This window comes from Annulohypoxylon maeteangense (assembly GCF_022496945.1).
Source record: "Annulohypoxylon maeteangense strain CBS 123835 unplaced genomic scaffold GGS22scaffold_20, whole genome shotgun sequence".
NCBI lineage: Eukaryota > Fungi > Ascomycota > Sordariomycetes > Xylariales > Hypoxylaceae > Annulohypoxylon > Annulohypoxylon maeteangense.
Genome location: NW_025953267.1, coordinates 12,419 through 36,850, shown reverse-complemented (window position 1 = coordinate 36,850; position 24,432 = coordinate 12,419). Strand labels below are relative to the sequence as shown.

Sequence of the window (24,432 nt, the reverse complement as noted above, 5' to 3'; positions counted from 1 at the left end):
TGGTGGGTCTATAATTATCTAATCATGTCCGAACCGGGAATGCCCGGAGATCTGTTGAGTAAAAAGAAGGAATGAAGAAGGAAAAAACGGGCCAGATCCCTACTATCAGCACGTGATTCACATGCCCGACGGACTTATCGGGCTACGGTACCTAATTAACCTGCTCATGGAAATGAAAAGCAACCCTTTCAACCGTTCAACTTCATTCCGATCCATCCTTCTCAACGCTTACTCACGTATACGCGTACTCCGTACACAAACAAACACCACCACCCCCCGAATCGCCTCTCCTTCTATCTTATACCTATATAGGTATCCAGAATCTATCGTTACCTCCAGTTCGAAATGAGCGCATCCTCCAAAGCTGCCCAGAGGGCGGTGCTCATAAACCCCTTCGCCGGGAGGACAGCGGCTCGGCCCGGCCTTTCACTTCCATCAGCTTACCTCGGACGGCAGAACCGACAATTACCCTCAGATCTTATGACGCGAGCCCTTCTAATCCCTATTCGAAGCATATCAACCGAAAGGCATTCAGTTGGCCCGCATAATGGACCGCCTCCCGGATTCAATGCAGAGCAAGCGAAGAAACCTCTCCCCAAAACAGAGACATCTACCAAAAAGGTCTCTGAGCCTAAGACAGAGCCCGCCAAGGATGCCGCTGCAGCAAAGGCTACACAACCCTCCGCTGAGCCCAAGACTTTGACCGAGTTGGCTGCGAAGAAGGATGCGGAAGTCGAGAAGCAGGAGGAAAAACAGGAGAAAAAGTTGACACTGGGACAAAAGATAAAGCATGAGCTCCAGCATTACTGGGATGGCACAAAACTTCTAGCTACAGAAGTGAAGATCAGCAGCAAGTTAGCACTGAAGATGGCCGCCGGCTACGAACTTACCCGACGAGAGAACCGACAACTTCAGAGGACAGTCCAGGACCTTGGTCGTCTCGTGCCATTCTCGGTTTTCGTCATCGTTCCCTTTGCCGAGGCCCTTCTGCCTATCGCCTTGAAGCTATTCCCCAACCTCCTCCCGAGCACATACGAAGCTCAACAATCCAAAGACAAGAAAGCCGCGACATTACGGGCAACCCGTAAGGAGGTCAGTTCCTTCCTTCGCGACACCATGAAAGAGACTGGATTGCCTTTGTCGCCTAGCACGACACAGAAGGAGGAGTTCGCTACGTTCTTCCGAAAATTGCGCGCTACCGGAGAGCAGCCAAGCACGGACGACGTCATCAAAGTCTGCAAGGCTTTCAGGGATGACCTAACCCTTGACAACCTGTCGAGGCCTCAGTTGGTGTCTATGTGCCGTTACATGAACTTGAACACGTTCGGCACGGATATCATGCTCCGATATCAGATTCGTCATAGAATGCGACAAATCAAGAGGGACGACAAGGCGATTAGCTTCGAGGGTGTTGACAGCCTCAACGTCGCTGAGTTGCAGACGGCATGCGCTAGCCGAGGTATCAAGACGCACACAGTATCTCCTGCCAGGCTACGGGAGGACCTCCAATCTTGGTTGGATCTGCGATTGAAGCATGGCGTCCCTTCAACACTGCTCGTGCTAAGTAGCGCTTATATGTACGGCCAAAAGACCGAGGGCGGATTCCACAGTCAGATCGAGGCTTTGACCGGTGTGCTGTCGTCTATTCCTGAAGAGCTCTACCACGAGATCGAACTCGAGGTGCACAACGCTGAGGGTGCCGCGACCAACAAACAGCGACTCGAAGTCCTCAAGGAACAGCAAGATCTGATCGAGGAAGAGAACGAGCAGAACCAAGAAAACCAGGACACCGGTCTCGCCACACCTAAGGATGTGGATAATATCGATGAGAAGGATGACAGGACTGCTTTAGCCGCTGAGCAAGGTCTCGAAAAGGAGGTGGTGGGCGAGGCTGTTGATGCCGAGGCTGACCAGATTCAAGCCAAGGACGCACAACCCGAACAGAAGAAGGTCGAGGAAGCGAAGAAGAACGAGAACTAAAAGGCGCCGGCATAGCCTATCAAAGTACCTACGTAACTAAGATAGAGGGGCGGCAAGCGATAAAGAGATAAAAAAAAAGGAAAGTGTACGAAATGAACACACCAGACTCAAACATTAACTGCCTACCTAATCTACCGCTTCTCTTTTGTTTAAAAAAAAAACACAACCTACCTATACCTAACTACATACATACATGTAACAGCCATGTATTATTCCAATTGGGCAACACGGCCTAGATTGCCAGTGTATCACAAAGCGATTAAGAGAGAGGGTGGTGTTTGTCGGATAGGGGGAGGGGAGGGGGGAGTAGCGGTTACAATAGGTATTACATTCCTGCCTTATTCTTCTTCTTATTGGGGATAGGAGGGGCGTGGGTAGCGGGAATGGGGCGGGGAGGTTTACTGGGACTACTTTATCATAGACAGAAGACAGAAAGATATTCATCTACCATCGTATCGCATCGTATCGCATCGTATCGTTTCTTGTCTTTGGCACTGTGGATTGTGGATTGTATTGGGATGGCGGGGATAGAGTTTGCCTTGGCTACCTAGGTTTTTTTTGTGAGGACTTTTTGGGTCTACGTTTTTTCTTTTTCCCGCTCTCGGGTTTGACTCGTGGACTTGTGATGGCGGCTTTTTTGGGGTCGGTTTGCGGGTTTGGTTGCTCCGATGTCGTGGCGTCGAGTCAGTCGATACACGTGGGTGTAATTTTTTTTCCCCGGGGGGATGACATGTGATACTTTAAGTTGCGTACTTACATACATACCTTACATATGTAAATTTGATGTCGGCAAATCGACCGAGATATACGGCAACAGCCGTCTTGGTCGAGGAGACATGGCTGGTTACGGAATGGAATGGGTTGGTAGAGTTGCGTTGCGCGTCGGCGCTATTAGCTACTGTTAGTCGCGATTGCGACGACGTGCGGGAAAACGCGAGGGTTTTTGGTGGTGTGTTAAGGGTTCTCTGCCTTGGTATGTATATTGGAATTCGCCCTGGTCTGTTATAAGTAGCATCGTTTGAGCACGGTCGCTGGAACTAGTTCTTATCATATCTTGGTGTTAATATTGATCTTATGTACATGGCTATGGGTTTTTGGTCGCGAACGCCAAGATTCTGTCCAACTTCTTTTATGTGGCCAAGGAGCGTAGAAAGTCCTAATCCCGATGCGGCTGCTCGTACCTGTCTGTGGGGGTAGGGGACCTGGTGGCCGGTGTTTGTAGGATGAAGGAATGGGGTATTTTTATATCTTAGATGCGCATGACACGATACAAATATATTTAAAGGTTGTGTTGATTGCTTGCGAATGGGGATACCAAGTGCGAAGGATGGGAAATGTTGTTTTGGAAATAGGGAAAAGGGAAAATGGCTGTTCTCAGCCTCAGCCTAACTACCTAATCCAGAATTTGCCGGGGGGTTTAAGGGTCAGGGGTTAGGGAGGAAATGTGGAATCGCTGGCGTTGGCTTCTGGGTATGTATGCGGGACCCCCTGTTGCTTGCGAAACGGGGCCGCTCCTAAGGGTCGCGAACCAGAACGAAGCTGGGAACCCGTTGTTAAGGGGGATGGGGAGGTGGCGTAGAGAAACGTGCTGGTTTTTTAAAGAATTAGGGATCTGCCCAGCAAGGCTATGGAGATCGCGCGTTTGTCCTCCTAGGACTTTAAGACTTTAGAGGTAGGTTATCTTCTGTTCCGTGCCCTTGGAGCTCTTAGACCGGAGCCGCCTACGTTACATTACATTGAGCGTTCTGAGCTTAAAGGAAATTCCCCGATACTGTTTGCGGAAGGAGGGTAAGATCATTTTAGTCTTGAACGATGAGTTGAGGATGGGATGAGGAGATGTTTTGTTTCTTCCGATCAATGTTGCAGCTGGACGGGGACGGTCTGAACAGCAGGGCTTGTTACCTGTTACTTGTTGCATTTGTTACATAAGACACAAGACATGCAGGAGTGGCTGCTGAGTCGGCAGAACTCCGAATTCTGCACATTCAAAATAGATTAATGAAGAAAAAAAGCAAGGGGTCAGTAATGGGAAGGGGGTTCCGGTTTCGCTTGATGAAGCCTTTTTTTTTCTTTTCTTTTTTTCGGAACTATCTCTGATCATTCGCGTTTGTAGGAGTAGCGTTACCGCCACCGTCACGGTTACGATGTTTGCTATCAATCAACGACAATCAACGATATCTCACGTGTGCGAGTGAGATTCTAACTACATACCTGCTTCGTGTAGAGTACGTAATGCGGGACAGACAATAATTAATATGAGTAAAGCGGACCGATGTTAGCTTATTAGGTCTTCAAGCACCAACACCCATTTACGGCTTGGCGGGTGCTTATTTCGGTTTCATAGCCGGGTTGGCAAGGTTGAATCTGAGCAGCAGCCTTAAACCCCTGCTCAGAATCCTCCTATCTACCTGGTATCGCCCCGTCCAAAAATGCCAAAATACCACATCGCCTGGGTTTGGGGGGCGTACGGTAGAAGCCGTTTCTAGTCCAAAGAGACGAGATTAGATCAGATGATGGAGCCGATAGATAGATATTGGGTGGGGAGGTGAAGGGGTAGGAGGAGCTGTCTGAAGTATATACACTCACGACGGCCCGGCTGTTGGGACACACTTACATCATGAGCATTGTATGCCGTGATAGTTTCTTCGTGGAGGTTTTATTCATTCTTTATAACACATTCACTCCTTTACTCCACGACTTTGGCATCCTCCCTTCGGAACTCAAGCCGAGTCGACATTCATTCATTTAGTAGGTGATACGGATAAACCGTCACCATGTACAGCCTCTTATCTCTCGTCCTGGTCTGCTCGTCGTTGGTGATAGCGAAACCTATCGGCGATGTATCTGAGTTTCAAAGTATCGCTGATCGCGATGTGGAACTCCTGCCACGATTCGGACCTCACACAAGAGGTGTGATGGTCAGGCGTGATGCTAATAAGACTTTTGATTTGGGCTTCGAGGTCAACGACCTGACACTCTTTACTGGGTAAATATCCAAAGCCTACTCCCTATTATATCTACGTCTGTATCCATATACTAATGCAAAGTACAGTTCATGGCCAGTAGCCAAAGGCACTACTGTTTCTCTTGATCTCTCCTGTGTCGAGTGCCGAACCTATGGAGAGCTTAACGCGTTCATGGAGTTCCCCGACAACATCGAAGATATCCTAAAGGACCTGAAGGACTTTAACCCGTTCAATGATGCTAGCTTGACTGTTGAATTCCAGGGCGCCGGCGCTCTTATAGACCTTAGCGTCGCGACCAGGGGTACTGGTCACTTTACAATCCCATTGTTTAAGTCCCAGACCCCTCTTGGTATCTCCGTGAGTTTTCTTCAGTCCTTGCTCAAGAAGATAGGACACTCTTTTCTAATAGATGCGATAATAGGGCCCGGGGTTCCAAGCTGGTATTACCTTCAACGTGGACCTCATAGTCGGCGTGACAGCCGAGATCGAGACTAAGGGTGGTTTCGAGGTTACTATCCCTGACGGATCGTCCTTCACCATCAACCTAGATGACAAGGTTGACAACAACGCTAAATTGTAAGTATCTCGCTTGATCCCACCCCCTAAAACAAGAAACAAAACAATCTAACCCCCATCAGCTCTGGCACCTCCGCAACCCTCCTCCCCCTCCGCGTTGACGCTCCGGCCACCATAACCGTAGCCCTGCGTCTCGCAGTCCAAGGCGGCATCGAGCTACCCAAGATCCCGCTCGTGGACGCGAAGGCCATCGCAGGAGCCTACATCAACATCCCGCAAGTGACCCTCGGCGAGCAATTCAGCATGCCGCCCGCCAACGGCAGCAACTGCATCCTGCCGGCCACCGCAGAGGTAAACATCAACGCCGGCGCCTACGTCGACATCGGCGTGGACATCGCCGACATCACAATCGGGGACTACGACCCAACAGTCAGCACGACATTCTTCAAAGCCGCCACAAGCACGTGTTTCATAACCGCCAGCACCGCGACCTCCACCCCCCTAATAACCGGCACCGGCAGCGTCACCGCAACCCGAACCGGCACCGGCGCAACCGGCACCACCGCCACCGCCGCCGCAACCACAACAACCGCACCAGCCTGCGTCTCCCCCTCAACATCCAAGAAGACAACAACAAGCACCTACACCGTGACCTCGTGCGCCGCCGCCGTCGTAAACTGTCCCAACAGCCTCACGCAAGTAATAGTCGTAACCGACATCCTAACCCAAACCAGCACCTCCTGCGCAGGCTCCAGCGCCACCGGCGCCGCTCTCGCCAACGCCCCCTTCGCGAACGCGACGCTAGTTTCGTCGGCAGAGTACCTCACGCTCACGAGCTTAAGCGCTCCGGTGACGAGCACGCTGAGTATCCCTGCTTCGGTCGTGACGCCCAAGACGACGCTGATTACCGGATCGGCGGGTGTGGCGGCTGTGACCTCGTCGGCGTCGGCGTCGGTGGAAGCTTCGGTTGTGGAGGGCGGTGCGAAGGGGAGGGCTACGACTTTGAGCTCGGTTACGGTGTCGACTACTCGTGCGCCGTGTTCTAAGAAGGCTACCGCGACGTCGGTGTCGGTTTCGTCGTCGTCAACTGCTTAAGGGGGTTTACTCTTTTGAGTTGGGCAGGGTGGTTGTATGAGATGAGATGTGTAAAACTTATTTTGTGAGATTAAGTGTTTGGGATGATAACCATGATGATGGATTGTGGACGGGGTGGGATGAGATGTACAGATAAGAGATGAGATACCATACGTTAGGGGATGGGAAGGGATGGGATGGAACCCGGCTAGGACGGCGGCTCGTAAAGATTTCGTTTCTTATAAATAGATTTGTAGCACGATGTATATATTTTTTGAACTATACATCTCCATTTCCCAACTTGAGGATATCGTGTTATATGAATTCAAGTCTCATAACCACATCTCATATAAAAGGGCAGTGTCATCATACACAACCCTAGAAATAATCATTCAAAGTCTCACCAACGTCTTATTCTAGCGCTCGACTCTACAAAATCGATGAACGCATAAGTACCTCCCTATCGTACTATACACAGAAATACAACGGCTATCCAGCCCGCCCACTTCCCCTTTTCCTAACCTAGCCGTCGATAGGACACCTATACTCCGCCTCGCGACCGAACTCATCCACTTCTCTATGGATGCCGTTTGCCTCCTGCTTCGCCTGTATCGCGTCTAAGCAATCCTTGTGGTATATGTGTCTGCAAGCCAGAACGACGAGCGGACCAAGGGGCTGGTCTCTCCGCCTCCCGTAATTGTCTCCATTTGTCTCGACGGCCTGACCCTGAACGTCCTGTATGCCGTTTGCTAAATGGTCCCCTAATGAGCTAGACCCGTTGCCGATATCGGTACTCTTTCCCTTTCCCTTTCCTTTATACGTCTCATTATCTTCTATCGGTGAATCAGCCTTTTCCTTTCCACGTGCAATAGCCGAATTAGAGGATATGGCCTTCTTTTCCTCCCGTTTCTTATTTTCGATAGCTTGTTTCTCCTCCCAGGCCTCGAAGACATTCCCAGCAACACCTGGGCCCCAAACCCGCTTCCCACAGGCTTCGCAAGTAGAACCTCTAGGTCGCCACCCGCGCTGACGGAGTTCCACAGCTTGTTGGACGTTAACAAATAGCTGTTGCTCTAGGAGTCGATTAGAGAGTCCTAGTATTGATTCTTCGTATGCATAGGCTGAGAATATTGATGTTAACACAGCTCGTAAGTCTGCAAGGTTAGGAGAGCTGCGGGCTGCCCGAGTGAGAAACGCTCGAAGAATTCGAAGAAATGTGAGGCTGCCTCCAGATTTTGCAACGAGGCGGTTGCTGGAGAGACCCGCGCTTTCGGTAGATGTTGCTGTCATAAGCGCCGTGAATGTGTGTTGTACAAGTGAGCGCAGGAGCGCCACCAGCTTGTCGCTATCAAGAACTGGTAGTGGTGAAGCTGTGCTAGAAACTTTGATTGGCTTGGATGGAGAAACAACAGATGATAGGCGCCTCGTAATCTGCACAGTGGTGTCGATCAAATCAAGCCACAACATTTCATCAGGTAAAAGATCGCTGGGCGATGGCGATCCTCGTCGGCCAATTGCATTGAGCTTCTTGGATGTCTTCATCTGCCCTTGACACAGCCATATGCCGACGTGTGTGTATTTCTGTAATCCTCTGAGTAATTCCTCGGCGGCTTCTTTGACGTCAATATCATCCGCGTGGTCATCCGCATTCGCTACTAAACCTTGAAGAGCCGACTCTAATGTTTCTAAATGTTTCGTCAAACGACCCATAGCGTCTTGTACTTGTCCCTCTCGAGCCATAAGAATAACTACGGCGTCGATTACCCCGGTGTCTTCCATGGTTGGTAATAACTTGTCAAGCCTGAGGTTCGTGGCTTGCACGATACCAACATAATCAGACACATGATGGGAGTTATATCTGCACATGAGTTGTACGTATTGCTCAATGAAATCCCTATCCAACGTTGCAGTAGGCTGCTCTGAAGTTTCATAGTCAGGCTCAAGGAGAGCCTTAAGGTAATCGTATTGCGATTCCGAGCCTTGTTCAAGTGAGTCCAGGACAAACCTGTGTAAACCTGGCGCGTATACAGCCAGTGTTTGAGCAGCTCGGATTGGATCGAGCTCAACTAGTTCCCGCGAATGCTGTTTGATAACATCTTGTACCTCTTGGATATACCTCTTTGGAAGGCTAGGATGGGATTGCAAGCACTCCGCAATACACTCGAAAACTTCTATTTGGTCTTCCGGATCCTCGAAGTAGGTCTGCAACAACTTCGCATATTGCTTATCGTTCCTATATATCCGTTTTAGAATACGGTAGAAACACGCTTTCTGAAATAGGGGGATCATTGTTGATATGTCTGGTGGTTGGTACGAGGAGAGTAGATATTCTGCGCTTAGCTGGGCATCCTCAGCCAGATCTAATCCGGGATAGTGGCATAACCCAGCTAAGACCTTATCAAGGGTGGATCCGGGGATGAGAAGATATTGGGGGAATTTGGGTAGATTCCGGGCAATAAACATGTCCAGGTAGATAGTATCTACAGGATCAAAGTCGTTTGGATTCATGATCTCAAGTAGGATGGACACGACATATTGACGATCAACTGTTAAACCAAATATTTGTTCCTCTGGTAAGTCTTTTCCGGTCCCACCATTGAGTTGCTTCTCTTGGGATTCGTTTAAGAATGGATCTTCGAATGCTTCGTTTAGTGCGCTTAAGAAGCTCGGGGCATCGTACTGTAGAATCATCCTGAGATATGGGAAAGATGGCTCATCTGTCTGCGCTGGCTGAGTGCGAAATATTTTCCCGCTGCCTTTCGGCCACACTATACTCTTGCCGGAAAAGAGAAACCAATATAGCTCGGCCTTGGCCTGTGAAGCCACTGCATCCTGCATCCTCTCGCCCGTCGGATATATTCTCCCAGTCAAAGTGTATGAAAGATATGGGAACATTTTAACGGCGTTAACCCCGTGATGCTCGTGCTCCATGAGATTCCCGGGAGCATTCTGCATCAGGGGTATTAAAAGAGTAAGTAGGTCGATAAGGGGTGTGATGTAATCAAACAGCGCTTGGTTCCAGACGTATATAAGAGCATCGTAGAGACCATGCTTCTTACAAAGTGAAGTGATCTGGTCGATATCGAGGGTGGCCGTTTCCATGTGACAGATCACTTCTTCTAGTCGGCTTTCCCAACCCTGGCTGACGAAGTGAGTGACCATCGCTTTAACAGCAGTTGGTGGCGCGATTGATATCGTCTTTTCGAGAATGTACGGCTCCAAAACTTCTAGAAATATGCCCTCGGCGTCGCCATCTTCGTACCATTCGTACATCTCATCAAAGAGGAAGTCGAGATCCCCCACGCTTTGACAAGCAATGAAGCAGGTTTCAGTAAGATGCCGTAGCTGCTGATCATCCACCGAGGATTTATTCTTTTGTCGTTGTCCAAATACATATTTAAGAGACGCGCTCATTATCTCCATGACCTTGTCACGTACCATTCGGTGTCTTAAAGTAGCATCTTCAGGAAGACCGACCGTCAATTTGTTGGCATCCCCCGTATAGTACGAGGTTGCTAGCTGGATTGCTCCGATATAATCGCCATTCTCCATCAAAGCTATTAGTCGATCCGCCCAGTTGGATAACGCGCCGATTGATACGTCATTGAAACCTAACAGGAATATACGCCCTTTATATGCTTTGAGACTCATGTAGAAAGCATCCGCGACAACTCCATGCATAGTGGTATCATCTTCGTCAAGCTGCTCGACTAGATTGTGTAGCTGGGTGGAGAAAAGATCAGCATGATAGATGTACTTGTGGATAAGATCAAAAGCTTCTGTCATCCTCATCGACCGATCTTCAAGGACGATGAGCCTCTGCGTAATCGTCAGAACAGTTAAGACGGAACGACTGAGCCATTGGACGGCCACGATTGCTTCCTCGCACTTCCACCTAGAACGTGCTTTGAACTTGAGAAGTGGTGGCTTGTCCTTATCATCTGATGGCTCTTCATCCACATCCAGTACAGTGAGCACATTGGACCAACAATATACTAGTTTCACTTTAGACATTGTGCTACCGGTGCTGGGGTCTGGTACTTTTAATTTGACTGCGGGAAACCAGGCCAAACAACCGGTCATGGCACTGTGTGGCGCTACATCTTTTGGTCGGGCTGATTTGTGCTGAGTTTGCGCAATTGGCGTAGTGGAAACAATAACAAGCAGATAGGGAGTGAGCATTGCAGTAAGTCCCATCGTATCTGTTGCTCGTTCCACATTTCCAAGCGGTAATGAAGAAAAGCCTAGTACGGTACTGGGCTTAAGAGGCTTGCCTGATGCAGGAGGTGGCGCATCGGGATATCGGCCCAATATCCTTACCGTCTTGACCGTTCGTCCAAGGGCGCCAGTACCCCGAGTCGCAAGATGAGAAAACGCCATGCCGCGGTCGTCAGCAGAGACTAGGGCGGTATGTCTGGTACCTAGAAAGCCTAGATGTGTTATAGATACATGTGGCATGTGACCATCCATTGTCCGATGTTGCAACTGAGAGTCATCAAGAGGCGGTATGTGTAGGAATGGCCTGGAAGCCCTGCTGGTATCCCATGTGAATATGTTTCCGCTTGCATGACCACCAGCTATCGTTGTATAGTCGGCGGATACAGCAATTGCGGTAATCGGGCCGGATTCAACGGCTGTAACTCGTTAATACTGAAATATAGCATTTTTTAGAAACGGTTACCAACCTTTAGTGCCTGGTCCAATAATCATTTTCAAATTTTGGTTATAATCAAACATTAGTATTATGCCTTTGGTGGTTCCCAACACGATCGAGGCGGACACAGCTATGCATGTAGGAGAACCCAAGCTACGCTTTCCAGATTCAGAGAAAGCCTGTCCATTTAATTTTCTTAATTTCGTCCATCGTACAACTTCCCATGGAGGGGTAGGAGTTTCGGCATCTCCCACTTCTAAGAAAAATTGACTGGTTAGGGACGCTTGTCTGCTATGCCCGGCAAGAAATGCAGGTGAGCCTGGTCGTGGAGAGAGCGCGGATGATGGCGAGGATATACGCGATTGGAACCGTCGGTCGAAGGGCCTAAATGAAGGTGTCGGACTACTTAGTCCAGGGCGCGAGGCTAGAGATGGGACCCTACTACTTCCAGGAGAAGATATCATAGAACCCTAGGAATGAGATTAGTACAAATCCCTCTTTGATAGCATTATAGCATCGCGTACCTGAAGCGAAGGAGAATCATCCGGTACAGAGAGTAGGGAGTCTATTGGGCTTCCGACTCTTCGGGGTATCCCCTCAGCTGATCCTGCTTCCGACGCATCATCGCGATCTAACAGCAGTTGGCGGTATCGATTTGCGATAGCTCCATTTCCTGTAGGCTGAGTCGATATGATGCTCTCTTGGTCTTCCTCGACATCAGCTATATCTTCATTTCCCTGCTCTCCCTTAATTGTTTCTTCGTCGCTTGAAGCCGCGTCCCCATTTTCTCCATTTGGAGATAGATCTAGTTGATCATCGTCCATGTTGGCAGCCCCATGTCTTTCCGAGGAAGACAAGCTCATCGAGACATGTGCATCGGTCGCATGACTTCAACAACAGTAACTATCGGTCGTAATAATTCGTCGCGTCGTATTTCTAGAAGTCGAGTCGTCGATTTATCGTTACCGGAGCAGTCGGTTCTTCAAAGTTGTGTAGTAAGCTAAAAGCTCAATTGCCGACTATAGAGCTCTATCAAAAGCTAATGTTCGAATCGTGGGTATCGTAATACAAACGCCGAGTTCTATCTTTTCGCGGAACGCGGATTATCTTTTTGTTGAATTAGATTTGAGGCATGTACAGGAAAGGAGTAGCAAAGATAAGTTTAGCTCTTGATATGATTATCGCAGCTTCTCTGAATCCATTCACTACCAGGTGCCTTACGTACATAGGCACCTACTTAGTAGCCAAGCTAGCTCAGCCTTATTATTAGCAAACATATCAACAGCTAAAAAGCGCTGAGGGATAGGCAACGCACGAGCCAGCATGATGCAGCTAGCAAACCCAATATTGGTAGAGACCCCTGCTGATTCGCTCAAATCCCTGCATCTAGTTACTGGTACCTCGATATTTTGTAATCCTCCAGTATCTTTCAAAATTCAATTCTCAACATTGAACTTTCTATTTTAACCATTGTCAACATATACTACCCTTATATAAGCTACAATGTCGTCCATAGGACCACAATTGCCACCTCACCTTGCCAAGCGCAAGCGTACCCCCGACGACGAATCTCCAGAATCCCCAAGAGCAAAGCAACGAGATACAGACCGCAATCAAGACGAAATAAATCTCGACAGCGACGATGAAGACGATTACGGCCCATCTGCACCTACAACTGCGCCCGCACCTCTACCCCCTGCTAGAGGCCCTATAGGACCTTCATTACCACCTTCAAACACAGACGAGATCGATTTAGAAGACAGTGACGACGATACCATCGGCCCATCTGCTCCTCCACCGCCAAAATCAAAACCGTCTATAGGACCTACCCTCCCACCCACAAACCGCGACGAAATTCCACTAGAAGAAACAGACTCTTCAGAAGACGAAGCAGGACCAGCACCACCAACAGCCCCAAAGCCAATACCAGCGCCTACAAGACGCGTCCAAGGTCCCGCCCCACCTCCAGCTCCCCTCTCCGAGCGTCCACCCTCACCCGCCTCCTCCTCCGACTCAGACTCCGACTACGGCCCCGCCCTCCCAACATCAACCTCGCACCAAGCGCGCCAAACCGCCGCCCTCGCCGCCTCCACAGCGCGCGCCGCAGAAGAAGCCGCGAAACCACAACGCGACGAATGGATGCTCGCGCTCCCCACCTCAAGCGGGTACCGCGCGCCGGACCCAACAAAGCTCAAAAACCGGCGCTTCAACTCCGGCCCACGAACCAACACCTCCACCTCCAACAGCAGCAGTGGTGAAATCGCCAGCATCTGGACCGAAACTCCCGAACAAAAGCGCAAGCGTCTAGAAAACGCCGTGTTAGGCCGGGACAGCGGCCCCCAAGCCGCCACCACAACCGGGAGTAGCACGAACCAAAGCAAGAAAGCGGACCTGGACTCGGAGCAAGCCGCGCGGATCCGGCACTTCACGGAAGCGACGCGGGGGAAGTCGCTGTACGAGGAACACCAGGCGTCGCGGAAGGGGCGGGAGCTAGGCGCGGAGGAAGAGGAGGACGATCCGAGTAAGCGGGCTTTCGACCGCGAGAAGGATATCCGGTCCGGGGGGCGTATTAGCGCGACGCAGCGGCGGGAGTTTATGAATCGGGCGGCGGATTTTGGGGGGAGGTTTGCGAAGGGGAAGTTTTTGTGATGTGGTAAGGACTTACATATCAGTGTGGGTAGGGGGATAGATGGGTGGGTTGGAAGATGTGTATATACCTACCTACCTACCTACGATGATAAGGGGGAGGGAGGGACTAGATTTAGATGTCGACGCAAGATACCCTATTCATGTTCATATGCCAGACTGCAAAATGACGATATACATCTACGATCATACTTATCGCACAAACCCCCTTACATCACCGCAGCAAATCAAGAGCAAACCAATCATCATACCGAATAATAAACAATTATTCTCGCGTTCAGCTGTCTGCTAGTCCTCAGCACGGGATACATAGGTAGGCACTCCAATAGCCCAACAACCACCACCCGATCACAAGAGCAAGTAGGCGGGACAAATACCATACATAATTCGAACATAACACAATTCGAACCCTCCTCAGCATACTCGTCCATGCACCTAAACTACCTACTTCAACGACTCTGGGTGGAAAAAAATAACCATTGCCAAAAAAAGCCCGCCTGCTCGTAACCCCGAACTCGAAAAAGAAAACACCGCCTACTCCTACAAAATGCAATGTGACGCCTCCCTCCCAACAGACCCGGATCCAGGTAGGCTCAGCTCAGCCCCATTCCCGCGAGCGAGCGAGGGAGCGTGGGGTCTAGGCCGAGCCCTTGAAACCTAGGGTTATGACAATGACGAACTGTCTCAGGTTTTCCCTCTCAGACATCGCCAACGCCGTGTAACAACAGAACGTCAACCTCTGGAAACTCTCGCATTATGCTCCCGCCTTCCTGCATAGTCTACCGAATCCTTCGCGTCGGATCGGTAGATATTAGCAAGATATCGACAACCGTAGGAAAATGAAATGAGAAAATTTTAGAGCAAACAATAAGGGGTATGAGGATATGCTAGCTCATTTCGCGGGGTCGTGTACATGATATGGTCGAGAAAAAAAGCCATCAGAAAACAATGTAACATTTATATATTCCGTTGATTAAGCCGACGTTCTATGGATAAGAGATTCTTAATTCGCCGTAGTTGCCGACGGCCGTACACCTGCTTCTAATTGCGACGGCGTGGTATTCGCGGCGCCGTTAGCACCAGAAGCAGTCGCTTCGCTAGCCTCGTTCGCCTGCCCGTTACGTTCCCTTCGCATCATATCATTTAATCTGAATGGTGGGAACCGACTGCGAACTCTCGTGAAAAGACCTGGATTATCCGACGCGGCCGGCTGCGCTTCGGTATGGCTTCGTTGGCGATCTGCGCGATTTCTCTCCCATATTCGAGGTTGTCGACTATAATTGGATGATTCCGTACCCGCGCCCACACCTCCGAAGCGACCCGGAATCATACCACGCGGGCCTCCCCGGAAATTACTCCACGAAGTAAACGTACGTTGCGGGGACATCGGCATGTTCATACGGCCGTTATTTCGAGTCGGATCAGCATTAGGCGATGTAGGACTAGTCGGGTCCCCGTCCGCAGGAGGTGGGCGGGGTTTAGGTGTATAGTAGTCAGCCTTGCAGAGAGGACAGGAAGCCCTGCGGTTAGTTAACCAAGGATCGATGCAAACTGCGTGAAAAGCGTGACCGCATGTCAGACCACGGATGTCGTCGTCGTCCTCAAGTGTGTCGATACAGATGGCGCACGTATCACCTTGTGTACCGACAAGCTCGGGAGGCAAGGCAGCATCTATATGTTCGTCTTCATCATCTTCATCAACGCTTGTGCGGTGATCATGATCTTTCGTAATGATGCTTTCGGCAGTTCTCGATTGAGTAAGCGTATCTTCGGTAGCGGCATTATTCTCCGATGTGTTGTGCTGGATTCCCGGGCTGGGGTTCGGCTTTTCGTGGTCTGCAACTTTCGGGATGGCGACAGAATCTAGATGTTCTTCGGTATGGGATGGTTCTTTAGATGGTGTTTCTGGCACAATACCTTCGACGCTCATGACGCTATTAGCGCGACTTGCTGGTGCAGATACGCCGCCGGCGGTTGGTAATCCTTCTCTCGCACGTGCTGACACCCAGGCCTTGTATTTCATCATAGGGAATTTTTCGTTAACTTCATCCATCGTCATTAATTTCTTCTCACGACGTCGTCTATGCGGCCTTGCAGGCATGTTCTCGAGGTTGATGGGTTCTCCATTTTCATCCAACCCTCTCAGTTGTCGATTCCGAGCATTATACCTAAAACAATACTTGACGCCGACAATAATCCTATCCTAATGATTAGAACAAAACAAGAGGATATAACCATAGACTATATCATCAGTAATAGCTCACCATAGGTTAGTGAAGACGACACCAAACCCCAACGCAACAAAGAATAGCAAAGGAGAGCTAGTCGACGACTGTCCACCATTGTTCTGATCATTATTGCTGTTGTTGGTGGGTGAAGGGTCCGGGGATGCGGTCGGCGAGGTTGTCGATGAAATGGAAGTACCGGATGTTGGGGATGGCGTCGCAGAATTGCTTGAGCTCAATACTGTCGAAGTAGCCTGTCGGATTTGGTATTCGACGGCTCTTGCGACCAAATGAGCGCCATCGGCCACGACTTGATTGAGGGCGACCATCTTCGCAAATGGATATAACCGTTAGAATTTCGATTTCGGGGAGTTAGCCGATTTAATACTCAAGCGAGGAGGTCATTGGCAAAAAGCCTCGACTTGATGGCCGGAAATGGACAGATGATCCTATCAACACGATCGTACCCCGAACTGCGATGCCATTTACTACCAGAATCGTCCGAATAGAGATTTGTACTGGATCAACTATTAGAGATATCGGCAACTAGGGAAGTATGCACGATATTTGTCGTCTTTGTTCGTTACTTGAGCCAAGTTCCAAGATTGAGGAAAAAAAGATGGCAAAATGATAAAACGACAAATGAAGCCGACCGGTCCAGTAGCGGCAGCGATAGCGCCAAGTATAGGCGAGTTGGAAGGAACAATAGTGTCTTGAAAGTTAGAGGCGTTAGTTCGGTCTTTAGCCAAGGGGATGGGTGGAGAAAGAGAGAGGTGCGACCGCAAAGGACAAGGGAACTTTAATGGGGGGGAATGCTAGATTTGGGGGGGTGACAGTCCTGTGATTGTAATAAACTGCAGATGCGCAGTGCGAGAGAGTGCGCAAGCACAGCCAGACAGCCAGAACAGCCAAGTGCGGCCAAGTTCAAAGACGGAACTGGCCAGACGGTTGGATCGGGGCTGGGGACGGCTGGGGCGGTTTTGAACTTTCGGCTTGAATGATAGGTGGTGGTGGGTCCTTGAATTAGCCAATAAAAAGGTGGCCTCAGCGCCTAGAAGAAGGAACATGGCATGTCTAAACTGAACAAGGAAATGGAGATACAGTATTAGTCAACCCCCGTCAACCCCGTCTCGGGTCATGATTTTAGGCCATGATAAATAAATAAGAGATAAATTATCAAATACCCCAAAATTGGTATAGTTGAGAGAACCTGTCAATTACGTGAGTATACACAGTGCTGACGATAGTAGCAAACAAAAATAAGTATTTCTAAATGTTTTATCCCAGCTGCCCAGGTACACTAAATTCATCGTACGTACATACCTAATGCTCAGGTGAGTTGTCTGATTACATCATGAATTGTTCATACATGTACCCAGTAGTAATATGTGGGAGCAAGGAAAAGAGATCGGCAATGTGACTTGCAGATAGTGGATTAATGGCTTTTCTATTGGTTCCAATCTATTGAATTTGAGTTTCAAGACGGGCAGGGTCAAAACGGTCATCAACGTTATGCTAAATTTCAAGTCGTAATTGCTAAATGTTAAATACCCAATTGACGTTATACAGTAATTACCATAACCTTGAAACTTTAAGACATCACCAAGTTTATACTATTTTCAGTCCCTCGAAGCTTAACGAAACCCGTTCCCTTGTTTCGGCAGTGTTGACAATAAAAATAAATAAGAATAAATCTCCTTGTACGTGCGTATGCATATCGCAACCCGAAACGTATTGTTGTTGGTCGTGCAGATATTTCTAGATCTACAGTAAGTGACCAGATGGCTAGATGGGCGCTTAGATACAGGCTAGCATACCCCTGAAGCATTACTAGCATAGATGCCCCCATCATCTCGTGTCGCTGTCGAACACATAGCAAGCTTCCAAAGTTACCAGAATGAAATAGAAACAAATGAAAGGAGATTGTATTTTCAACAGCCTACAGCATTATACGGTGTTGCTAGTATAAATTATCTGTGATACGATTATGTGTTTTCGTCAGGCCATCATGTGGGAACACATGTACATAGTTGTTCCATGTGAGCGTGTTATGTTCAATGTTCACAATATGCTGTAGGCAGATGACATGATAGGTTAAGTTCAACAACAATTATTCGGTTTCTTCAATCGTTAATCGTAATACCTGAGGTTGCATATCTACATCAATGCCAAGAGTCCCGAGACTCCCGCCGCTTAGGGAACATCGGATCTAATTGAGGAATTAGAGATCTAAGAACTCCCGGTACTACGTAAGCGTAGCAGGGTCTAAGTTCCTTACATTTGTTCGAGCATGATATAAAACCCGTATAGTACAGTAAGACGCGACAGCTTGTTTGTTGCTATCAGATATTATGTAGTATCGTGTCCAGCTATGATACAGGTGAAACTGCCAGCATTAGCTTGTCACAAATTTTATCCATACATAATTACGCAATTGCAGCCCCTGACTTCATTCCAAGTCCTACGCTTATGAGCGACATATTATGTGCCGCTCAGCTCTAAAATAAGTTAAAATAACGTTCGAAATGTTTCCTCTGACATAATTTGTAATAAACGACAACCGTAACTTAGATTTTGTCGGATGATTCCTACATGTTAGTAAGAATGCGGCTATGTTATTCTAGTAAGTCTCGGTCGTCTTTTTTGCGCCGGCAATTTCTCTATGCGGTATCGTAGTATTCCACGAATCATTAAAGCGCACTGGTACACTATTAAAAGAGGACCTTTGGCCTTCAGGCTGTCTGGATTAGGTCATCCGTGCCACATGCGCCAAGCTAATGATCTGTATTAGACCAACGACGCTTCCAGGCCTGCTAAACTTCAGCTTTGGGTATTGGAAGTGACTCGATGCTCGACAGACACTCAAATACTCTTCATGTCGACGACCCATTCCTAATGCCTGCCCTCGTTTCCCATACCTCTTTCCTGTATAGGCAATTCGCGAAGCTAAATGGATAGCTCAGTTTGGCAGTGCTCTGCTAGTGTGACAGTCGGCGATTTGTGCCAAGTAAGGCCTCTAATATTTGTCAATGACTAGACCAATAGCATGCGAAGCTGAAACCAAAGAGTAACGAGGCTAAAAGAGCGCCGAGCGCACCATTAGATAGAGATACAGATACGAGTATTCGTAAGTTGGAGTCTGCCCTATTTGTTTTGGTTAGACTCTTTTTAGACCTCATTGACATTGATTCGATTGTCGAACGTTTTGACAATTCCGCAATTGGTTTCCGATCGGGTTATTTCAATCACTTATATGATTGTCATATGTTAAAAGTGTCTGATATGTACCTAGTCCGCAGGTGTAGTACCGATGTATGCATCATTGAAGTCTTGAAGGTGGGAATGGTTCAATACGACAACCGCATTGGTTGCTGTGGCCATAGCGGTCGTTAATGAGATGTTGGAATATTGCGATTTGCTTCAAAAAGATCGTTGCTATTAGTCATTCTCTCAATTCTAAGTTACAATAATAAAATATTATGTAGCTGCTTCCAGTTTGTGGCATCTGCAGATATGGAATGTACGTGTTTCCAAGGTTGGCATCAAGCCTTGAAACTCCACTAGTCCCACAAGCCCCGCGGCGCAAAGTCGATCTTGCCAACTGATCCGGTAAAGATGGGGAAGTTACGTACCTATTTCATACCTCCGGATTAGCAGATTGTAGAAGTCGATCACTTTAACTTCCCGCTTTCCGAAACTTCACCACCGTAACCGAAGCCGAAATAGCTTTTTCAAATTCTTCACCTTAGCTACCGATTTCGGCAATCCTATCCCATCCCCCGAACGAACACACCATCACGCTACACGCGATTCAAGTTTCAATTACCTCTCCACATTGCCGAGATGGCGCCCACACAGCTTCCGGCTTCCGGGAATCCTTTGTAAGTAAAAGCCTTTTACGCGGACTAGTGGCTGAGCAGCTGTCAGCGCCAACATCCATGGATTCTTCCGAGGCTTCCGCACTAACTGGATGGCATCATCAGGGTCTTCTTTGACATTTCTCTAGGAGGTAAGTCTATTCCTGTCTAGATTTCTAATTTAGAAACCAATGACGGTTGGGGGTCGATTGAAATTCGATATCAATGAACATCACGTGATCTATTTGACTTACATAATTCTACAAATGGCTCTTTCATGAAGCCATCGAGGCTATTATATGCCCATGTTTACGTTTATGCGATTACTTCTTTTATTCGTTTCTAACCAGTGTTAGGTGAGCCTCTTGGCCGCATTACATTTGAACTCTTCAAGGATGTTGTGCCTCGCACCGCCGAGAACTTCCGTCAATTCTGTACCGGCGAGTACAAAGACAGAAGCCAGAGCCAGGGCTACAAGGGAAGCAAATTCCATCGAATCGTATGTTTTCCCGTGATGTCTCTAGTAGTCGCGCCACACTAATAAGAGCTAGATCCAAGGCTTCATGATCCAAGGTGGAGACTTCATCAATGGTGATGGTACTGGAAGCGTCGTAAGTCACTCAGGGGAGAGGAAGCTGAAATGGATGCTAACTTCTCCTTTCAAGTGCATCTACGGAACCCAGCAATTCCCGGACGAAAACTTCTCTCTCAAGCACAACCAGAAGGGACTGCTTTCTATGGCCGTGAGTTGTTCTAGTTTGTAATTCCGTAACTATGCTGACCATATGCCAGAACTCCGGTCCCAACACCAATGCTTGTCAATTCTTCATCACCACCACGGCCACCCCTCATCTTGACGGGAAGCATGTTGTCTTCGGCAAGGTTGTCGACGGTATCGAAGTAGTTGATATGATGGAAAAGACTAAGACTGGTCGACGTGGACGGGACATCCCTGATATTGACGTCGTCATCGCTCAATGTGGCGAGATGTGAAGGACTAAAAATCCTTACTTAATCAACGAAATCAACAAAATATCATATTTATGCCATCAATAAAAGTAATATTTAGACACTTAAGGTGAGTTTCAAGATTGTTATCTCGTTCAACACGATATTATATTAATACGACTCAGATAGGCCTCTCAAATTGGCCCTAGAGATACGAAGCAAAGTTGCCGTCGAGAAATCCGATACCTCAACATATAGAAAACCAGCATGCTTCAAATTAATTCCTCCGAGCCTTATTCATCCTCCAACACTGTGGTGTATATATTGATTAGGTAACATGCTATTGAATGGAGAGGTAAGCTCCTTTACAATGCTTAACTCTCCACTCAGTCCCCAAAAATGCCAGAAATCATAATTCCAAAGTCGTATCCACAGTAACAGCATATATCACCTTCCTTGATGTTGAGTATTACCGCCTTGTTGCACGACCGCCTGCACGACTACGTCTCCTGCTCCTCGTCGCATTATCCCAGTCTGCAGGATATGCCACATTGGTGTACTTTTCGAGGTTCATCGTCACTGTTATCGTTCTAATGAAAGCGGCAGATGTTCCAGTCTCAATCCAAAGTATCTTTCGAGGTCTTCCCGGTTCGTCTCGTGCTAGAAAACGAAGCAAATCCCCGATGGCGTTGCAGGCTTCGTCAAGAGGTCTCTCGTCTGCTAATAACGCCAAATCGTTGCATCCCTCGAAGAAAAATAGTATCTCGGTAGGTATCACATTAATGAGGGCTATGATGATTCTTACAGCCGCAGGAATCGTTATGGACATGTCCGGCGAGTGTAGACGTAGACTGTTGAATACCCGTCGTGAGAGTGCCATGTCCGGGTCCTCGAATCTCCTTGGTAGTATATCGATAAGCTGCTTGATCATGCTGCTCACAAGCGACAGCATTTTGGCTCGTGGTGTGTTATATCGCCTCTGGAAGAGTCGGTTGCTGCCAAAGAACCAAGTACAGGGGACACCGTATAAATTACGCGCACCATCTAGGAGCTCTTGGGAGAGGATTAAAAATTGGCGTGAATTGTGAGGCAGTTGGATGTGTAAAATCTCGTTTCCCTGGGCGGTTACGAAAGCATCGGCGGCGTCATATATATGTCCTGGTGAGCAGCATATATCTATCAAGCCCGGTAGTCCAGCATCGTAATAATTGATGATACCTTGGGCACGCCGAAGAACACTTGACTTTTTCTCCATAATCCTATTTCTTGTTCAATAGATTAGTTAGTGCATTTAGAGCTTCTGGGTTATAAGAAGTATTCTTTTATAAATTTATATTCTAGATGTACTGGAATGCGTTACACCTGCCAATATTACACAGGCACCTATATTACTACTACACATCGCCTCATCACATTCACTACTAAGTACGCAAGGTTATCGTTCTACTTTATCGAATCATGAAGCCAGAGTCTACCTAGTATTAAGAAGATGATACCTAATGAGATAGTTATATATATTAGTAACAACACTTTTTTTTCGAATATGACCGTGTGAAACTTTTATTTTGTTAAAGTGTGAATAATAGATCGTTACATATAACGCTGTAAAGCGCCTATGGGGCTATTACCTAGGTTAGTAGTTTTACGTTTCCATATGTATCCTCTTTTGAGTACCTTTTGAATAGCATCTTAAAGACTTACATTTACTGTGAAGAGTCACCGTTTGCAACATATCCATTTATTTGTTTCCCACATAGCAAAATTAATACTCATATTCTGCCATATGCCTACTATGTACCTTGGTAGATATGGGATTTCTCTATATAAACCCGACTTTTGACACCCTTTCAACAGATACTTAATTATCAACATATACTGCGTTCTATGAGATATCAACCGAAATGTTGAATTCCTCTTTCTTGCGGTTCCATAGCCGGTGGTTCTCAGGTCAAAATCCTATGGACTTCCTGGGAAATCTCTTTGAACCACCCTCAAGTAAGAACACCCGTATTTTCATTATTAAAGTCAAAATATAACTAAACTTGAATGAACAGACGATTCCGAAATTAACGAACGAACACAAAAACAAACAAAACAAGAAGTCATCCAACGATCGCGCCATCTTTAAGATTTTAACAAGTCCGTCTTTAATTATTTACGGAAGGTTATATTTACTATTAAAATAAATGTAAATTATAAGTATTACATATATTAATTAATTAATTAAGTTATTAATTTTAAGTAATAATTCGTAAATAATATATATATACTTTTTAAATATAAAACGTAAACTTTTAATTATTTAATATTTTAACATTTTTATTTAAATTATACGAAAAAATTTATATTTATTAGTTTTTTTTTTATTATATAATTTTTTATTTTATAATATTCTTTTTTTTTAAAAGTTTTTAAAGTTTTTATTATTTATAATATTTTTATTATTTTATAAAACTTTTATTATTTCGTAACGTATATTTTATAAAAAATTTATAATTAATTCGATTAAAATGAATAATTATTTAAAACGAAAAAATTAAAATTAATAAACTTTTTTTTTTTATTTCGTTTTATAAACGTAAATTTAAAATATTTTTAAAACGTATAAAAACATTTTTAAAAAATAATTTCGTAAATTCGTCCGTTATTTAATTTTATATATTAACGTATTAAAAATTAACTTTTTTAATAATTTACTTTTCTCGTATAAAATAAACATTAATTTCGATATATTTAATTCGAATATAAAATTAAAAATTTTTTATAAATATTAAAACTTTTTAATTATTTTTTTAAATTATAATAATTTTTAAAGTTTTTTTATTTTTATTAAATTCGTTTAATAAAACTCGTAATTATATAACTTTTTTCGTAACGTTTATTATACTTTTAAATTTCGATTTATAAATAAACGTAATTATTATAAATTAACGTTTAAAAAATTAATTTATAATATTATTATTAACGTTAAAAATATACTTTAAAATAAATTTATAACTTTAAATATAATTAATATAATTTACGTTTATTTATTTTATAAAGTTTTTAAATTTATTTTAATAAATTAACTTATAATCGAAAATTCTTTTTAAATATTTTAAAACTTTTCGAATAACGGTTATAAAATCATTTATATAAAAAAATAAATAATAATTATTAAATAAAAAAAAATTTAAAATAAAATAAAATATAAAAGAAAATTTCTTATATTAAATTTCGAATTACGTATAAAATGTTTTTTCTTTTTATATTATTTATTATATTTTATTAATTTCCCGGCTTTTTATAAAAATATTAATATTTCGTTAATTTTTATTTTAATTTTTTATAAATAAATAATAAAATTATAAAGTTATTTTTTTTAAATAACGACGGGGGTAATATAAAAGATTAAAATTCGGGAAATTAAAACTTATTAACGTTAAAAATTATTATAATTTTAATAATAAATCGAACCTTTTTTTTTAGTTTAATTAAGTTTTTTTATGTCGTTTTTTATAAATTTATAATTTTTATTTTATTAAAGTTTATAAGATTTTTTATATTTTATTTATAAATTAATTTTA

The 24,432-nt window shown here is 45.6% G+C and overlaps 7 protein-coding genes across 7 annotated transcripts; 4 read left to right on the top strand and 3 right to left on the bottom strand.

Moving 5' to 3' along the window:
• The first annotated feature begins 98 nt into the window (after positions 1-98).
• GGS22DRAFT_172640 (LETM1-domain-containing protein) lies at positions 99-2,272 on the top strand. Its single transcript, XM_047962795.1, has one exon. The coding sequence runs from the start codon at positions 346-348 to the stop codon at positions 1,978-1,980; it is 1,635 nt and encodes a 544-aa protein (XP_047815031.1). The 5' UTR covers positions 99-345; the 3' UTR covers positions 1,981-2,272.
• A 2,093-nt stretch (positions 2,273-4,365) lies between these two features.
• On the top strand, positions 4,366-6,824 carry GGS22DRAFT_71835 (uncharacterized protein). Its single transcript, XM_047967905.1, has 4 exons — positions 4,366-4,966; positions 5,033-5,303; positions 5,368-5,522; positions 5,585-6,824. Exons 1-4 carry the CDS (start codon positions 4,755-4,757, stop codon positions 6,555-6,557), a joined length of 1,611 nt encoding a protein of 536 aa, XP_047815030.1. The 5' UTR covers positions 4,366-4,754; the 3' UTR covers positions 6,558-6,824.
• A 183-nt stretch (positions 6,825-7,007) lies between these two features.
• GGS22DRAFT_71810 (Golgi CORVET complex core vacuolar protein 8-domain-containing protein) lies at positions 7,008-12,187 on the bottom strand. Its single transcript, XM_047967904.1, has 3 exons — positions 11,715-12,187; positions 11,222-11,660; positions 7,008-11,170 (listed from the first exon to the last, which is right to left on the bottom strand). Exons 1-3 carry the CDS (start codon positions 12,051-12,053, stop codon positions 7,059-7,061), a joined length of 4,890 nt encoding a protein of 1,629 aa, XP_047815029.1. The 5' UTR covers positions 12,054-12,187; the 3' UTR covers positions 7,008-7,058.
• Positions 12,188-12,613: 426 nt separating this feature from the next.
• Positions 12,614-14,026, top strand: GGS22DRAFT_172634 (uncharacterized protein). The gene has a single exon (XM_047962794.1). It carries the CDS (start codon positions 12,694-12,696, stop codon positions 13,837-13,839), a length of 1,146 nt encoding a protein of 381 aa, XP_047815028.1. The 5' UTR covers positions 12,614-12,693; the 3' UTR covers positions 13,840-14,026.
• A 527-nt stretch (positions 14,027-14,553) lies between these two features.
• GGS22DRAFT_71796 (uncharacterized protein) lies at positions 14,554-16,633 on the bottom strand. The gene is made up of 2 exons (XM_047967903.1): positions 16,101-16,633; positions 14,554-16,034 (listed from the first exon to the last, which is right to left on the bottom strand). Exons 1-2 carry the CDS (start codon positions 16,388-16,390, stop codon positions 14,840-14,842), a joined length of 1,485 nt encoding a protein of 494 aa, XP_047815027.1. The 5' UTR covers positions 16,391-16,633; the 3' UTR covers positions 14,554-14,839.
• A 3,093-nt stretch (positions 16,634-19,726) lies between these two features.
• Positions 19,727-21,527, top strand: GGS22DRAFT_172630 (putative U-snRNP-associated cyclophilin). The gene is made up of 8 exons (XM_047962793.1): positions 19,727-19,942; positions 20,045-20,070; positions 20,275-20,417; positions 20,470-20,529; positions 20,584-20,661; positions 20,711-20,996; positions 21,052-21,221; positions 21,473-21,527. Exons 1-6 carry the CDS (start codon positions 19,905-19,907, stop codon positions 20,909-20,911), a joined length of 546 nt encoding a protein of 181 aa, XP_047815026.1. The 5' UTR covers positions 19,727-19,904; the 3' UTR covers positions 20,912-20,996; positions 21,052-21,221; positions 21,473-21,527.
• GGS22DRAFT_71783 (uncharacterized protein) lies at positions 21,089-22,155 on the bottom strand. The gene has a single exon (XM_047967902.1). The coding sequence runs from the start codon at positions 22,119-22,121 to the stop codon at positions 21,336-21,338; it is 786 nt and encodes a 261-aa protein (XP_047815025.1). The 5' UTR covers positions 22,122-22,155; the 3' UTR covers positions 21,089-21,335.
• Positions 22,156-24,432: the final 2,277 nt, after the last annotated feature.